The following is a 19,412-nucleotide window of genomic DNA, read 5'->3' on the forward strand; positions in this document are numbered from 1 at the left end:
ACCTGCATATAAAATGGGTATTAATTTGAGAGATGTTTTGGTTAAAGCAGATATTAACTCAACAAACAGGAAGAAACAGGCATATATATAGGAGAATAATGGGTGTTATCCTTACTTAGGTTGCTCCCATTGTAATAGCATGATCAAATGATCTATTTTTGTACATCCTCAAACAGGCCGTACATTTTTGATTAAAGGCTATTATACATGTAACACTCAGTATGCTATTTATCTGCTAAAATGTCCATGTGGGCTTATCTATATCAGAGAAATGACCCATAGGGTGCAAGATAGAATAACCAAACATAAATCAAATAGTAGAAGAAATAATATCAAATCCCCTGTAGCTACACACTTTATGCAGGCTGGCCATATTATAAGCCAGCTAATGTTTCAAATAATAGAACATGTTTCCCCTTTTATGCGGGGGGGGGGGGAGGTATAAAGAGCAGTATTTGAAATGCAGAGAATCCTTTTGAATTTCCCATTTAAACTGTTTAATGCCAATAGGTATTAATAAGGATTATGATCTTTCAGTATTCTTGTGAGAAACATTCCTGATATGTGATAATTCCTCCATGTCTGTTAGTTTATTTTAATATAGATTAGTGTTCACACTTTGTTTTTGAAAATGTATACAAATATGTGATATATGTAATCGGTTAATTAACTAAGGGGTGTGTTCACTGAGGGTTTAAAAGGTGGAAAGGAAATGATGTATGCATAGCATGAATAAGGACATTTTTGTTCCGAAACGCTGCTGCTGTTTGCTAATGCTGCAATAAACTTGTGATTAAGTTTTACCGGATTGGAGTGCTGCTGTTCTTTTGGCATACTTAAATACAAAATGTGTGACAGTGAGATTAGTAGGAAGTACAATACCAATGCTGCAGTATCCAATTAAAGTTGTATTTAACATTTGTTTTCAGGAGAAAATATTGTTAAATATAAATAACAGAAAATATAATATATTTGTAAAGTTGTGATATGGCCCCACTTAAAGTGATTGTAAAGTTTAACAAATTTAAAACCCGGTATCTAAAAATACTCCTAAAAACAGGGGCACTTTATTATTTAACTTTACAATGACTCTTATTTTTTAAAATAGTCACCTTTTTGCTTTCTGGAAAGCAGACTAGCGATCCTCCTGCTGTATTTAGCATATTGATGATGAATCTGGCTGCCTCCAATCTTTGTGTTGCCCCATGAGCTGGACTCCAAAGGGGGCACACAACGATTGGAGGAAGCCAGATTTTTTTATCGATCTGCTAATTACAGCAGGAGATGCGGGTTGAGGATCGCCGGTCTGTTTTCCAGAAAGCAAAGGTAAGTAAAGAAAGGTAAGTATTTTTAAAAATAATCATTATTGTAAAGTTTTTTTTTTGAGTACTTATAGATACTCTTTAATTCGTTAAACTTCACAATCACTTTAAAATACATTTTCTACCATTGTGTTGTGTAGATCTGGAAGATTAATATTTAAGGGGCCATTATAGCACCCACAGAGCTAACTGCACTAAATGCTTGTGGTGAATCAGGATAACATATGTAATAACCTAAACAGCTGACTCAACTAATATGTATCACATGAATTGTTATGTGTGCCTTTAATTATACTATACGTACAGATCAGAACCATTAATTATTATCTCTTTAAACAATTTAATATACTTTTTACAGACACGGCCAGAGCACTGAGAGATATCAGGTATTGATGTAACTGGAGTGAATAAGGGAACCTTCTTCCCAAGCACAGACCTTAGAGCCTGTTATCAGCATGAACTCATGTGTGTTAGGTGAGTAAAATAGATATTATGCTGACTTTAATTACTGGGAAAATAGAATAGATCACTCAATAAACAAATATAAACTATTATATTTATATCTGCATCTTTTTTTTAAGAACTTTTGTGTCAGTGACAGTTTTAAAGAAGGAGCAACCCCCATTGGAGGAGAGTAAAAAATACTACTCCCCCCCCCCCTGTCTTTTTTAGACAGATCATGTCCAACAACTGCCTAACCTCACCCAGACCTGATTCTGTACTCAGAACAACTGCAACTCCATCTTTCCTTGCCCTGACCTTGCTCATGGAACATCCATAACTACACTTATGCCTACCTTGTTCCCATGTGTGGAACACCCACATATCCCCCAGTGTTCCCCACCCCAGAACCACCACTGATTTGTTCTTTAATTTTGCAGTGATTATTATTAAACTAATAAAGTTTTTGTCTGTTTATATACATTTAAACAACCACAGCTGAATGCTAAGAAGTATCATAAAGATCACTGCTTCTAACCCTCTCAAAACATGTCACACTTAATAATAACAATAATAATATTATTATTATTATGACATCATATTCTCAGCCAACTGGTTTAGCATGAGCCAGGTACGGCTGTATGTGCACTTGCTTGTACATTGTTAAATCAGAATAGTGGATGCCACCTCTCTTGCCCAGAATAGTTATACTTGTTCTCTGGCTGAGAATATTATTCACCCATCACTTTGTTTAATGGTGGGCCCTATACATTTTTTTTCCATCAGTAATCAGTGTTTTAGTTTATTATGATGTAGCAATGTGTACATTCTTTGCCCTTTTATAATTTGTGATTTACAGGTAAATGAATATGATATTAAGATGGCTTATTTTCTTCCTAATTGGAAAGAGTCCACAGCTGCATTCATTACTTTTGGGAAATAAGAACCTGGCCACCAGGAGGAGGCAAAGACACCCCAGCCAAAGGCTTAAATACTCCTCCCACTTCCCTCATGCCCCAGTCATTCTTTGCCTTTCGTCCCAGGAGGTTGGCAGAGAAGTGTTAAAAGTTTTAGTCTCTTATGGAGGGTAGTACTCTTTGGAATGGGACAGGAGTTTTAAGTAGTCTTGTCAGCCTCTCAGTGAGAGCCTGGATGAAAGTTAGAGTCCGGAGATGCAGGGAGAGTTTTTCTGCGAAACCATTCCGACTCATATTAACAGCTCCACCAGCAATCGGCGTTGACTAACTTCGCTTCGCTGCCTGCTTTCTTCTCTCAAGTCCATGTCGGAGGCAAAGCTACTATCCATCACACTTGAAGGGCCGTGTTCCTGTTTCACGGCATAGATTCTGGTAAGATCGTTTCATTTTACTGCTGAAAATGTACTGTGATCATTGCGTTTCCCGTGCAATCTCTGGCGGGATTTAAATGTAAGAATTCAAGGGTCTCAGTAACGCACCTTTTTTAGGATCTTGGAATTAAGGGTTAATACCTCCTTAGGGGGTTTAGTGAACGGGAGGGGGGTAATCATGTTTCTTATGTGATTCAACCTGCTGATGTGTAGTATTAGGCTTATGGCTGGAACATAGGGGCCTTGGAAGTGACACAACCTTATGGTTTGGCGTGCTTTTTTTTTACTAATACGGTTCACCAGTTTTTCATTTCCGCATTCCTGACAGTGTGGCGACAAAGAAATTCTGGTCCGCTGGTATCTGGTCATAAGAGGTGGTGAGTGCCCCAGCCATTGTGGGTGTCAGGTGCCGTTAGATTTTTTTATATAGCCTTTTTTTCCGATTTATCTATCCAGTTATGGAGGATTCTGATGCTGAAACAGTTCTAAATTTGGATTCTTCATCCTGTGAAGAATGCGTCTTGGCCCCGTTGACTCAGGTCAATCAGTTTTGTCCGTTATGCCATCTTAGAGCGTCTGGTTCCTCTGGCTCGGAACCAAGGGTCTGCTGAGCCATCCGCCTCTGGGGGTCCTGTCCCTCGAGAGGCGAGTTCCCTACCGCATCCTACTACTACACATGCGGGTAACCAAGATAATGTTTTTCCCTCCTTTCAGAGTGGCTTATATCCCCCGGAGGTTGCAGCACGTTTTCGCTTTCACATTCTTTTGGCGATTATTCACCTGTAAAGTCCAGATGTTTATTTACGATTGTGCTCGTGCCCTTTTGTCCCAGGTCTCCAGGCCTTGGGAGGGCCTATACAGTTCTCTGCGGATGTGGCTGTTCCTGAGTGTTGTGCCTTTCGCTATAGAATTGCGCATTTACGTGTTTTGCTTAGACATGTTTTCCAGTTATTGGATGATCCTATCCTTAATGTATACGGGAATCCGCAGTCTTCTATTTCGAATGGCTCACCTCACTAGACTTAAGGGGACAAAGTAATCTAATTATTGAGATCTTTCCCAGTTAGTTTTTTTTGGGAGATCAGGGTTCCATTTGGCTGGTCCTGTGGGAAGGCCTGATTCTTCCTGGGCGTTAACCTATGGGTTGCCTTGTATTTTCTTTTTATCCGTTTTAGATATATTTTATTTTCGATTATGTGTTTTCCTTTGGGAACTTCTGGGATCGATTGATCTGGTTACTTCTATGGAAGTTTGTTTAGGGACACGTTGGTCCTATGTTTATCTGTTCTGCCTTCCCTCTGAGGGAGATTTTAGGCAACTTGACCGTTATGACCCCGGTTGTGGCTGGTCCTGCTGGGATTCAGATCTTCTGTCTAGAAGCTTCTCTGACATGTGGCACCTCTGCTACCTGGCTGGTCCAGTGGGATGCTGAGTGTTCATTTATTATTTGCATTTATTTTTCATTTGTTTTTACAAACTCAGCAACAGCATTTATAATGAGGATTTTCCATATGAAAGGTAGGATTGTCAGTCCTTGTTCAGCCTTCATCCTGGTGACTGAGTTGCGCTTCGTTTCTCTCTTGCCCTTTTTGGGGGCTAGAGTTTTCTCCCCTCTCATGGGAGGTTTGGGGGCATAGCTGCCTTTCAGGGTTTTTTTGGCCTTTTTAAGGCTCAGCTGCTGTCCTTCGACTGGTTCCTGATAAGGTTCTCTTCTGAGTGTTTTCATTATCATTCGTCCCCCAGGTTCCTTAGGGAACCTGGTCCCCATTGGGAGTTGCACTTTGTTGGTACATTGGGCAATGTGGTCTCCCTGGGCTTCGTGCCTTCTGCTTTTGTTCCTCTGGTTCTGGAGGTGAGGTGGAGACTTGCCTGTTTGCTCAAGTTTCTTTTTCTTGAGTTCTCCCCTTGTTACTGATCGTCTAGGGGCTCTCGGGTCCTTGTTTGGTTTGTTCCGTTGGCTCTTTGGAGTGTTGGGTTCTACAAGGGGGGTTTTCTTGTCCTTGGGCGGGATTAACAAGTTTTGTCTCGTGGTCCAGTATCCTTGGATGGTGACTTTCTCCAGGAGATTTTTTTTTTTTTTAATCAGACGGGAGGTGTCAATTCAGGGTTCCTATTGGGGCTCTGGCCTTCCTCATTTTCGCATTCCAGGAGTGCACACTGGTGTGATCTAGTGGTTAGCACTGTTTCTTCTGGAATGGGAGGTCTTTTCGTCTCAGCTTTTTCCCTTCTGGACCTACTCAGTCTGTTGGGATATAGGGGGCTCTGGGGTTCCCCAGGACAGGAATCTTGGAGTGGTCTGGCTTGTGGGCAGATTTTTCATGATACCCTCTGTGGCTCAGAGGGCAGTGATGAATGCTGTGCCCATCTCTTGCTACCCTAGCCTATTGGCTCTTATGCCTGTTGGCGGTAGTTTCTGATGCTAGGGTGCTTTATGGGTGCCGGCAAGCTATTGTCTGGGGGATTCTCATCTTGCATTAGGGGATTTAGTTCTGTAGCAGAGGGTTGTGGGTTCGAACCCAGTTGAAGCTTATGCTTCTGATCTGATGTGTGCTTTGGGTGTCTGAGTCCCAAAGCACAAGTTTTGATTGGTTCTCAGTTACGACTGTGGACTTGTATCCTGTGGGAAGGTGTTCTCTCCTTCCGGCCCCCTTTTCTATATGGGGGACTTGTCTCCTCTTGCGGGAGTATGGTCCCTGTTTAGGGTTCTCCTGTCTCAGGAGGTTAGGACGTGGGGTACCCTTATCGAAGTTTTCACTCTGGGGTGCTCTGTTCCACTTGGAATCTCTTCTGATTGACTGGTTCTACTGGTCCACGGTCTGTCAATGGTTTCCCTGTGGTGTTCGGGTTTCTCTGCACCATCGCCTTGGCTATGCCATTTCATTCCGCTCTTGGATTGAGCTAGTGTGGGGTTTTCCTATCCCCGGTTTCAGACTGGCCTATGCTTGGACTGGCCTGGCTTGTAGTAGGCTCGGTGAGCCATTGTTGCATTGGGTGCAGCAGGCTCTGTTGAAGTTTGGAGGTTGCCCACACAGATCACCTTTTCGGCTCCATGGCTGAGCTCTGAAGCTCTCTAAGGGGTGCATGTGGTTCCTCGTTGAGGTTTTCTCCTGAGACCTCTGAGGAGGTCCGGTGGGTTGGTTTGCCTCTGAGTTTGCCCTCTGTCGTGGAGGTTTAGCAACCTAGGGCCTATTAGCCCCTCCTCGCTTCTAGCAATTATCTTCTATGTGTCATCTTGGATGACTGCGTGTTTCTAGACTCTGGTGTTTTTTCCGTGGGTCTATTACAGGCATTTCAGTGTTCTGAGTTTAGATGCTTGTCTCCGTTCTCAGCGGATTTGAGGGTTGGCCTGCTGTTGGGCAAGTGTTTTTTCCTTTCTGCCAGCTGTAGCTGTTAGCGCTTTGGAGCATGCTAGCTAGCTATCTGAACCGTCACACAATGTTTAGAGATCATCTTTGGTTTCCTGCCCGTTCCTAGACCTTGGATTCAGTTTGGTTCGGAAGGGTTCCCTTTTTGGGATTTTGGATAACCAACAGTTTCCCTTTTGTTTTCCTTGCCTTGTCCCTTTGCTAGTAGGGGTGTGTGGTTGGGGACTGTCTATTGGGCAACTGTGTCTCTTGGAGGACTGTTGGCTCAGCTGAGTCTGTTGCAGTCTCTAGCCAGGCTTCTGGGTTACCTGTTGGTCAGTGTCCTTGGCCTCTCTTCCTTCCTGTTTTCCTGGCTTCGGATGAAGTCAGATTTTTTTGTTGGGTAGTGGTTTCAGGACTGGTGCCCTCAGAATGGGCTGCCTAAATAAATGATGCTTTACTGATAATTTCCTTTTGTTCCGTTGTAAAGAGTCCACAGTTCCCACCCGTTTTCTTTAATGTGGGGCGTCTTTTTATTCTTTTGGCACCTTTTTGTTTTTCACCCTGGTATGTCTTCTACTGTTCCTTGTTCCTCTGCAGAATGACTGGGGGATGAGCGAAGTGGGAGGCGTATTTAAGCCTTTGGCTGGGGTGTCTTTGCCTTCCTGGTGGCCAGGTTCTTATTTCTCAAACGTAATGCAGCTGTGGACTCTTTCCAACGGAAGAAAAGGAAATTATCAGGTAAGCATAATTTATGTTATTATAAAGAATAAACATTCTTATTTTTCTTCCATTTCTTTTTACGTAGACAAACACTTGAATAGTTCATATCCATCCTTCGCTACAAGAAGCATCTAAATGATACCACAACTCCAAAATTCTTAGACACTAATGACAATTCACAAACTTGGGAAATCACAGCAGCTATTTAAAGGACAATAGTAATTGGCAGGAACTGGGCAGAAATCTTTATTTACATTGAGTAATTTAGTCTTCAAACAGTGGACAAGATTTATAACTTATCTAGTGAAATAATTATCCCAGATGATAAACCACACACATTAACTGAGATTTCAAAACATTTTAAAGAAGGGAAAAGTCTACAGTCTTGCCAAATGATTCCTACAAAGGAGAAACCTTTTAAATGTACAGAATGTGAGAAAAGTTTTAGATGGAAGTGTCTGCTCCTAGAACACCACAAAATTCACACAGGTGAGAAGCCTCACACATGTACTGAGTGCGGCAAATGTTTCACACGAATGACCGGCCTTTTAGCTCATGAAAGGACCCACACAGGGGAGAAACCATTCAGTTGTACAGAGTGTGGAGTACAGTTTACACAAAGTTCCAATCTCTTATCTCACAAAAGAATTCATACAGGAGAAAAACCTTTCGTATGTACAGAATGTGGGAAAATGTTTGCAGACAGGTCAAGTTTGCGAGCACACCATCGTATTCATACAGGGGAAAATCCTTTTAAATGTGCAGAGTGTGGGAAATGTTTCACAAAGAAGTTTTTTCTCATATCACATGAAAGGACCCACACAGGGGAGAAACCATTCACCTGTACTCAATGTGGAAAAAGTTTTAAACAGAAGAGTAATCTGAAAATTCATGAAAGGATTCACACAGGAGAAAGACCTTTCAAATGTGCAGAGTGTGGAAAATGTTTCACACATAAGAATGACCTCAGAAAACATGGAAGGATGCATACAGGGGAAAAACCTTTCTCCTGTACTGAATGTGGAGAAAGTTTCACAAGAAAATCTAGTCTCCTGCAACATATGAGAATTCACACAGGGGAAACCCCTTTCACATGTACAGAGTGTGGAAAAAGTTTTACACGAATGGATTGTCTGAAAACTCATGAAAGTATTCACACTGGAGAAAAGCCGTTCACATGTACAGAGTGTGGAAAAAGTTTTACACGAAAGAATAAACTGAAAAATCATGAAAGGAATCACACAGGAGAAACCCCTTTCACATGTACAGAGTGTGGAAAGTGTTTTACACGAATGGATTGTCTAAAAACTCATGAAAAAATTCACTCAGCAGTAAAGTCTTTCACATGTACAGAGTGTGGAAAAAGTTTTACGCGAATGGATTATCTGAAAACTCATGAAAGGATTCACACAGGAGAAAAACCTTTCACATGTACAGAGTGTGGAAATTGTTTTACACAATTACAGTATCTGAAAATTCATAATAAGATTCACACAGGGGAAGCACCTTTCACTTGTACAGAGTGTGGAAAAAGTTTTATACAAAAGAGTAGTCTGAAAACTCATGAAAAGAGTCACAAAGGAGAAAAGCCTTTCACTTGTACAGAGTGTGGAAAAAGTTTTACGCAAAAGAGTAATCTGAAAAATCATGAAAGGATTCACAAAGGAGAAAAGCCTTTCAAATGTACAGAGTGTGGAAATTTGTTTACAGAAAAGAGTACTCTGAGAAAACATGAAAAGATTCACAAGGGAAGAAACCTTTAACATTTTTAGAAAGTGGAAAAAGGTTTCCATGCAAGCCAGGTATCACAAAACGCTAAATATTTACACAAAATAAGAAATTTTATATACTCAGTGTGGAAACATTTTAAAAATGATCCTAAAGAGGACAAACTCTAAAAATAAAAGTCAAAAAAGGATGCTATTGTAAATAATACTTTCTTTACCCCAGTTATAAAAGCTGGGGGAGTGTCTAGGAGGCTGCCATGGCTGGTCGCAATTTATGAAGCTCCCAGAGTACTACTGAAAATCTGCTAGTTTCACTAGATGATTAATACAAATCTACTATATATCCACATGATTTAATCATCTTAAATATTCCTGCTTCAATTGATATAGAGATCGCTCGCTAATACAGTCTTGGACCTGACCTAGCCCATTGTGCACTTTGGCAAAGGCCTATACTCGAACTCTCAATACCCCCTCGATTCTCCGGGTCAAGCAGCTCTGGACCTGCTGATCTAATTCTCTCTAACCTCTTCCCTAAGGCACGTTAGGCGCAGCGATGGGGGAATCTCACAGCGGTGCAGTTCATGTTGCCGGAACTAGATCGAGCAATCCCTGTCAGATTTGAAAATCTAATTAAGATCATTAGGCCTATACCTATGCATTAAGATCCAAAGGCAATAGACGAAGCACCTATTCAACTGCCGATATTCCCTTTGACCTCTGCAAGTCAAGCATGTGGAGTGAATGAAGCGGAAAGCCCCATACTAAATTCCTGTCCAGAGGCTGATTCGCCTAGATGGTTGCCGTCTTTTGCTGCGGTCCCCTGAAGCAAAAACATGCACATTGTTTGGAAAGCACGCAGCCCAGTATATCTGGAAGGTACCGGAGGAGAAATCTACTATTGATGCAGCCGGACCCTCTCAACTACTAACTCAGTTTTTATACGACTCACTTTCTAAGTAGCCTACAGTTAACCACCAGACACCGGCTGTATACCAGAACGTATATCTGCTGAGCAACATATGGCAACTATCTATTATTACTTTCCCTGCCTGCTATTTCAGAATAAGTATTGGTTTACCCTTATGACATATTAGGATGGAGGACAGTATAATATATTTAATAGCTAGCTGACTGGACTCTAGCTGATCTTTATATAGGAGATAGAAATAAGTGTCCTCAATATACATTTATTTAATTCTGTGTAGTTTAAATCTATACATAAATCAGTAAGTTGTAAAATAACCTTAGAACATGTTGTTTTTTTTCTATCTGTTTTGTTTTTTATGCAATTCCTTTTTGGTTTTGTCACTCAAACTTCACAAGCTTCTAACTGTCATGTCATTCCTCTCCTATTGATATACTACCAATGACAGCAACTAAGTCTGATTCTAGTGTACCAAGAAAGGGTTTGACCCTGTCAGATACTTCTGTTTTTGCCTCCAATCTATTTAATAGCCATCGGGTACTGTTTTGACATTAACATAATTAATGGGCCAAGTAAGTAAAGAGCTTAACCTCACTTAACTTACCCCTATCTAGTCTAACATTGCTGCATAGTATTAATATATGATATACAGGTAGCCCTCCGTTTACGCCGGGGTTGGGTTCCAGATGGAATGGTTGTAAATCGAAACCGTTGTAAATTAAAACCCAGTTTATAATGTAAGTCAATGGGAAATGAGGTAGATAGGTTCCAGGCCCCTCTCAAAATTGTCATAAGTAACACCCAATACATTATTTTAAAAGCTTTGAAATTAAGACTTTAAATTCTAGACAGCATTATAAACCTAATAAAATAATCACACAACACAGAATATATAATTAAACTAAGTTAAATGAACAAAAACATTTGCTAAACAGCATTATAAACCTAATAAAATTATCACACAACACAGACTTCACTTGCATTTTTCTTTCGCAGTTCTTTCTATGCATTCCAATCTGGACTGAGTTATAGACAGGAAGATCTTGTTCCTTTGAAATCTGCTCAATAGCTCAGGTCTGGTTAAACTGATAAATTTCAGCTTGCTTGGCTTTGCTGCAACACAAGCGGACAGCTCCACCTATTGGCTATTTTAATAAATGCACTGCTTCTCAATGCTTTTCAATAGCAGTCACATGACTTGAAAAAAAGGTTGTTATTCTGAAACGGTGTAAATTGAACTGTTGTAAAACGAGGGCCACCTGTACTCCCTAAGTCATATATGCCTATAGACCTGCATCGCCAGATCTTTAAACACTAATTGATATAGTGTTCAGTTAGCTCTGTGTATTGATGTACAGTTTCCATACTATCTTAAGACGCTCGCCCCCTATACTACAATTTAATAATTTAGAGGTTAAATATGCTAACTTTAACAGTCCACAATATATTTTACATAACTTACAAGTGAAAAAATATAAAGAAAGAAAAAGAGGTATCCTATGGCACACTTGGATAGAGAGCTTATAATTTCGATTTTTACATCAGAAAAGGCACTAGGAAGAGATTATATTAAAAAATAACTTTTTAGGTTCATTAGGATAAGAAAGTTTTTAAATAGTGTATGTAGAAATTAAAATAGGGTATATTTGTAATTACACAATAAGTACAATCCAATAAATACTGAGTTATCACCCATGAAACTCACAGGGACAACTGACTTTCTATTATTGTGTACAGTGTAAACTGTATTGATTCACATATAACTCATCCTGTTTTAGTAGGAATATGTTTTATTTATTAATGTCAAATACCCCTAAAGATGACCTATTATTAGAACGTCTTCTAATAATAAAGTGGTGCCCTAGGACACAGTGTTAGGTTAGAAAAAAAGTGTGTTCCTTCTCATTTCAATTTGAGAGGGAATATCCCCTAAATAGCGCTTATTTGAATGTTATAGAAGTTAGCTAAGAACCCGGTAGTGGGGAGTTAACACGTTTGTCCTGTGTTTATGCACATCAAATAAAAATCTGAGGTGTTATCGGTGAGAGCGATGTGGATACACCACAGTACTGCTCCCTCACTAACGATAATTGCTTAAAGTACTATGAGATTCATTATCGTTACAACATAGTTTTAACCATATACCGTAAGTAAATTTCCCCACTAAATACCCTCCAAGTTTTTAAGCTAGGGTGCCGATATCGGCCAACAACATTAGGTAATTCTATTTGTTTAAACGATCAACACATAGAGAAGCAGAGTGAACGCCTGACGCGCGTTTCGCCTACTGCTTTGTCAAAGGCAGTAGGTTATTTAGTTTAAGATTTGTGACTGGTACGTGAGGTAGTTACTACACCTAAGATTTAATTGTGTGGCATACTATATGCTCTTTTTTTGCTTAGCCTAAGCTAAATAGTCTGTGTCTGTTCGGGGGAACGCTGTGGTATATTTTTTAAGCACCCCCTTCGGTAACTATTGTATAAGAGTTTAGCATATCTGTACATAAGGACAATTTGATATACTACCTCACCTCACGATTCTGCAAGCCACTGTGAGTTTCATGGGTGATAACTCAGTATTTATTGGATTGTACTTATTGTGTAATTACAAATATGCCCTATTTTAATTTCTACATACACTATTAAAAAACTTTCTTATCCTAATGAACCTAATAAAAGTTATTTTTTAATATAATCTCTTCCTAGTGCCTTTTCTGATGTAAAAAAATCGAAATTATAAGCTCTCCATCTAAGTGTGCCATAGGATACCTCTTTTTCTTTCTTTATATTTTTTTATATATAACCTGGTATCAGGCACTGCCCTCCAGGGATACATAGGCTTACCCTGCAGGGATACCTTTTGAGAGCTTTGACCTGTTCCCACACATAATTCCCCTTTGTCTTGGGGGAATTATTAACTATAATTTACAAGTGACCTATTCTCTTACTATGTAGCCCACGCTATATTTCATACACTCTACAAAGGCCCTGTATTGCAACATAAAATATCTGCGGTAAAGATGTATAGGATAATGTAGGTAATAGTCACCTCTATGACCACTAGGATATTGTCTTAGCTATCTTGCTTTGTATAATTTATCTACTCTTAGAATATTGGGCTCTAAATGTTTGTACTATATAGTTTTTAGCTGTGGGTTATAATCATATATCTGAAATATAGTGTCCTCTTCACTAGAGGAACTAAGTCTCCATATTCTATTTATCAAACTGTTTGTTTATATATAGGTCACTATACTTTTCTCCTCAATACTAAATCATACACTTAATATCGCTAAATATTACTACTACTATCAATTCAGTTGATAGATTTCCTTCATGTTCTTTATACCCTTTGGGGTCCAAGAGTGGACCACCGCAGTTTGGGAGGAACTCATAATATTATTGAAAATGAGGTTTCATTCTATTTTTTGTTCTTTCATTTAATCATATTACTTGCATGTGAGTCATCCACTAGAATAGAGGTTGTGTATTTTAATAATGTTTAATCACTGACTACTGCTACTTACGTTCCTTATTGTTAAGCATAATCCTTTGTGAATCTCCTGTACATGTCTCAGATGTAATCTTTGTCTTTTTGCTCTAAGGCTTCTATAATTTTATTTTGTTTATTTAATTGCAAATAGCTTGTATACCTACTATTTTTCTAAAAGGTCATGCTTTACTTGTTATACCTTTATAAAAACCTCAAACATTTATTATATAAAAATGCTCTCCTGCCCTCCTCTGTTCCTCTATATATGCGCACCTCATATTCTCTCATATCAATGTGATAGAAACCAAACACCACACAGGAATATACAGATCTGTCCTCATACTGACCAGTTTACACAACCATTCACCACCAAAGCTTTTGATTTACATAGGGGAGAAAATAATTACATTTACAGAATAAAGGAGTCTTTATATGAATAGAGTGTTAGAGAATTATATAAACAAGAGCCCCAGTCTCAAATGATTGACATCAGGGAGATATATTTAATGTGCACATCATGTGGATAACCCTTTTCTTATAGCAATAGATGCTTAGCATTGTTATATACCAGAGGAATTACTGAGGGGAAACTGATTTTAGTTAATGAGACACAATATCAGTAACCTGTACATACGTGATCATAATCAGTTTAATTTAAATGGCTACTATAACCTACATGTATACTGGGTATGTAATATGTATATCATGTGATCATAATCAGTTTAATTTAAATGGCTACTATAACCTACATGTATACAGGGTATGTAATATGTGTGTCATGTGATCACAATCAGTTTAATTTAAATGGCTACTATAACCTACATGTATACTGGGTATGTAATATGTGTGTCATGTTCTGTAACTTGATATTATGTCTGTTAGATGTTTTCATGTTAGTTAGAAGCCACAAGAACTGATAATAGCACATACTGTATATATAAAGGGAACATTATATATCTGATAAATCCCTTTGTATCAAGAGCACAAGTGTTAGGTATATTTATACCATTGTGTGCATATATCATGTAATGCTGATTTTTACTATATAATATACAATGTTTTTTCATGCAAATAAAAAGTGATTGTAATCCAGACCAGTGTTTTTTTTTTTTTTTTGTTTTTTTTTGCATTATTAAAAACACAATATCACAGAATAATTAGGAAAACAACATCAAATACAGAAGCCAAATCTGACAGTCAAACTTAAACACTGATAATTCAAATAGAGCAGCAATTTTACCCAACTTTCTAATTTACTTTTATTATCTAATCTGATTTGTTCTTTTTGTATTCTTTGTTAAAGAGTAAACCTTAGGAGGCTGATATGAGCTTAGGAGCATGCATGTGTATTTAGCACCCTGTGCAGCAGTGTTTATATCTATGTATACTAAACGGTGTGTCAAAAGGGGCACTCACTACAAATAGCAACAGTATTGATATATTGTGACAACCAGGGTTAACTAACCCTGCACCAGTCACTTGTTTGGCCTAGAAAGGGTTAACAGGCCCTTTCCACTTTAACCAATCTGTTACAGTCTAGCCACTCCAGGCAAGCCTGTGACTTAGTTCAGTGGGTGCAAGGGTTAATAACACCATCTAGTTTGTCCTAAACATAGGAAAAATGTCCAAACTCCCCTTTAATGCCACCCACACTAAACTATCTCTAAGCTGCCACCACTTAAGATTTATTATATGGGAAACCTCAAGGGAAACCCAGACTACCAAATTAAATCCCAAAATACAATTTAGCAAAACCATAATCTTAAAAACACAGTATTAACACTACCAGTCTCTTTCAGTAACATGGTTCAAATATTGGACAAAAGCAAAAGCTTAATAAATTAATGATAAATTATGCACAGTGCATTATTAATAAAAATATGTTATCAAATAGAATTATACACAAGCAAACAGTTTTAAAAATAAAAAGGATAAATAACAGACCTAATACTTTCCTAGCTTATAAATCTGCCCCAGGGAGATGGGCAAGAGAAGATGGATACTCATTCTGTTGGTATACACAACATTTTATACCGTTTCTCTGATATAAAATTGCTTGACCCAACCTTCTGACAGAGGGGCCAGAAAGATTCACTCCCCTCCTTTGCCAGAAATATTCACTTCCTTCTTTTTACAACATGTCATAAAGTTCAGAGTCTTTGGCTGAAATGATAAAACGCCTTATAAATTCTGTTATGTATATCTAACCCATAAACACAGATAGGCAATCCCTTTTTGGTGTCAGAAGTATTTTGATACCAAACACCTTATATTTTGCATCATTTATGTTTCAGAGGCATTATAACATAAAAGTATATTAATTTGCAAGGCTGGTGCTCCTGTCAATAGTTCTTGTGCATCTTACAAACTATCGCCTAGATTACGAGTCTTCTGTTAGGGTTAAAAAGCAGCGTTGAGAGGTCCAAATGCTGCTTTTTAACGCCCGCTGGTATTACGAGCCTTGCAGGTACAGGTATACCGCTCACTTTTTTTACGCGACTCGAACATACTGCAAATACACTTACGTCAATTGCGTATCCTATATTTTCAATGGGACTTGCATAATGCCGGTATTACGAGTCTTGGAAAAAGTGAGCGGTAGACCCTCTCCTGTCAAGACTCGTACCGCATTTAAAAGTCAGTAGTTAAGAGTTTTACGGGATAACGCCGTAACATAAAACGCTTAACTAAAGTTCTAAAAAGTACACTAACACCCATAAACTACCTATTAACCCCTAAACCAAGGGCCCCCACCCACATTGCAAACACTTAAATACATTTTTTAACCCCTAATCTGCCGACCGTACATCGCCGCCACTTCAATAAATATATTAACCCCTAAACCGCCGCACTCCCGCCTCGCAAACATTAGTTACATTTTATTAACCCCTAATCTGCCGTCCCTAACATCGCCGACACCTACCTACATTTACTAACCCCTAATCTGCTGCCCCCAACGTCGCCGCAACTATATTAAAGTTATTAACCCCTAAATCTAACCCTAACACCCCCGAACTTAAATATAATTTAAAATAATCTAAATAAAATAACTATAATTAACTAAATTATTCCTATTTAAAACTAAATACTTACCTATAAAATAAACCCTAAGCTAGCTACAATATAAGTAATAGTTACATTGTATCTATCTTAGGATTTATTTTTATTTTACAGGAAACTTTGTATTTATTTTAACTAGGTACAATAGTTATTAACTATTTAATAACTTCCTAGTTAAAATAAATACAAATATACCTGTAAAATAAAACCTAACCCAAGTTACAATTACACCTAACACTACACTATCATTAACTGCAATTAATTACAATTAAATAAACTAAAGTACGGAAAAAAACAAACACTAAATTACAGAAAATAATAAAATAATTATAATTTTTTTAAGCTAATTACACCTAATCTAATCCCCCTAATAAAATAAAAAAGACCCCCAAAATAAAAAAATCCCTACCCTATACTAAATTAATAATAGCCCTTAAAAGGGCCTTTTGCGGGGCATTGCCCCAAAGTAATCAGCTCTTTTACCTGTAAAAAAAAATACAATACCCCCCCAACATTAAAACCCACCACCCACACACCCAACCCTACTCTAAAACCCACCCAATCCCCCCTTAATAAAACCTAACACTAGCTCCTTGAAGATCACCCTACCTTGAGACATCTTCACCCAACCGGGCAGAAGTGGTCCTCCAGACGGTCCAAAGTCCTCATCCTATCCGGGCAGAAGAGATCCTCCAGACGGGCAGAAGTCTTCATCCAGGCGGCATCTTCTATCTTCATCCATCCGGAGCAGAGCGGTCCATCTTCAAGGCATCCAACGTGGAGCATCCTCTTCTTTCCGACGACTAACACTAAATGATGCTACCTTTAAGTGACGTCATCCAAGATGGCATCCCTTCAATTCCGATTGGCTGATAGAATTCTATCAGCCAATCGGAATTAAGGTAGAAAAATCCTATTGGCTGTAGGTGAGCGGTAAGGAAAAACTTTGCGTTAGCAACGCACCCCTTACCGACAAAAACTCGTAATCTAGCCGTATGAGTGTTCTGGCTTATCAAAGGGAAAACACAGCAACACATTTCTTCTGAGAAAATTGATGTTTTTAGCACACAAGCTAAGAAAAAAGGAAAATTAACCCATTAGCATCTAAATCATGAGGTATTCATGACATCTCCCCCCAAATAAGAGACGCAAAGGGAGGTGGCACACAAGCCACTCCAGCTGTGTATCAAAGGGAGCTTCCCTTTGATGTGATAACGCCATTCCCAGTCAAATTGCACATAGCAGTTTTGCCATCATGATGCCTTCCTTTTAAAAACGATACACAATTTGCTCTACTCAGCTGGTTTAATATACTGAAGGGACCCTCCCATGCAGCCTATAGCTTGTTCTGCCTCATGGGTCTTAGTACTAGAACATCCTGACCAATCTCATACACTCCCTTTCTGGCAGTAGAATCCTGCAACTGTTCTTGTATCAATATGGTTTTAGCAACTCTTGATTTATGCAGGTACCTCTCCCAATAAGGCTTGCATCTTGTCCCTGAAATGTACAGTATACCCTGTTACAGGGATGTCTGTGAAGCCTAGTTTCTTGCCACACCCTCTGAACATTATCGCCTAGATTACAAGTTTTGCGTTAGGGTAAAAAAGCAGCGTTGGCCGGTCCTAACGCTGCTTTTTTTACGGCCGCTGGTATTATGAGTTTCCCTAACGCAACAAAAATATCCGTCGACCGCTGAAATCATTAACGTCAACCCAGACCCAGTAGTTAACATATACCGGGGGGAAAAAAACATCCACGAATCACAAAAAAAACATTACACAAACTACACTTACACTCATACAAACACAAATCCATTCTCCATTGACTTACATAGGCAGACGGGAACATACACTCATATAGCTACATCTAACTACAAATATTATCACATGCATACACTAATCCATACATACAAACAATATACAGCACATTACATACACAAATAAGATTTTTATTAGGAAATAAACATGATTTAGCTACTTTTTCACACAACAACATGACATCACTCACTTTACGCTCAAAACAAGTCTTGGATTTTATTTCTACACACATTTTTTTATCCTCCATTGACTTCTATGGGGAAGACGTGCTTGTGCATGCGACAGTCAGATTTACCTAACGCACAGAAAAAGCATAGAAATGAAAACTCGTAATACCAGCGTTAAAATTGTGAAACGAACTCATTCTTTCTTGCGTTAGTACCGCTATGACAAATAGATCAAGAAATGGCTATTTCTCTATGGAGTTATGGCTTTTACTTGTGTGAAATTCACTACAACACCAAATTGTTATAGAAATTTACATTATATTGACTACAAATCACCATCAACAATACAAAATATTTTTGATCAATTACATCAGATTTAAACAGACATAAAAATAATTTTAACATCTCATTATTCACAAACAGTAGACAATTTGAAACACCTCTCATTTACCTCTATTATAGCATTTCATTTATTCAACTCATATGCTTGCATGAACAGCATATTTTCATAGGCTTAACACATGATCATTAATGGATGCACATACATGACTTTTATCATTCACTCATACATGTGCATTGATATGATGAGCAAAAAACACATTAGATTCTCTCTATGAATCATGAAACATAAAATATGGATTTTACAGTCCCTTTAACATCACAATTCACTCAGAATATAACGTTAGGAATTACGTACAATAACAACATCATTAGAACAGATTACAGCTGTCACTTTTTGGGATGGAACAACAATGCTATACTGCTTTATATAAGTCAGCATATGTGGGAGAGAATCACAATATATACGTATATGTACATAACACGCATCACGCAACCACAAAGCACACATTTATATTTTTAATCAGCACACAATAACAATGTAGTAAAATACAACAACACAATGAGGATTTGATAACTAGACGGGCAGGTTAATAATATGATGACGTCATTAGAAGATTCAACCATACACATTACAGCTTTAGGACTATACCGCCCCTTTCAGAAGTTTAGCACTCAATACTACATATACGTAAACGAGA

General features: G+C 38.4%; 1 protein-coding gene and 1 pseudogene across 1 annotated transcript; one reads left to right on the forward strand and one right to left on the reverse strand.

Annotated features, from left to right (window-relative positions):
• LOC128659922 (oocyte zinc finger protein XlCOF6-like) overlaps nt 1-19,412 on the reverse strand; it is a 196,866-nt pseudogene that overhangs the window by 121,823 nt on the left and 55,631 nt on the right.
• On the forward strand, nt 1,680-10,150 carry LOC128659920 (gastrula zinc finger protein XlCGF26.1-like). The gene is made up of 2 exons (XM_053713507.1): nt 1,680-1,796; nt 7,264-10,150. Exon 2 carries the CDS (start codon nt 7,571-7,573, stop codon nt 8,939-8,941), a length of 1,371 nt encoding a protein of 456 aa, XP_053569482.1. The 5' UTR covers nt 1,680-1,796; nt 7,264-7,570; the 3' UTR covers nt 8,942-10,150.

The sequence above is a fragment of the Bombina bombina genome, chromosome 5 (assembly GCF_027579735.1).
Source record: "Bombina bombina isolate aBomBom1 chromosome 5, aBomBom1.pri, whole genome shotgun sequence".
NCBI classification, from domain to species: Eukaryota; Metazoa; Chordata; class Amphibia; order Anura; family Bombinatoridae; genus Bombina; species Bombina bombina.

What these genes read in the sequence shown, in the direction of transcription:
- LOC128659920 (XM_053713507.1), top strand. Translation starts at nt 7,571, where the DNA reads ATGATTCCTACAAAGGAGAAACCTTTTAAATGTACAGAATGTGAGAAA.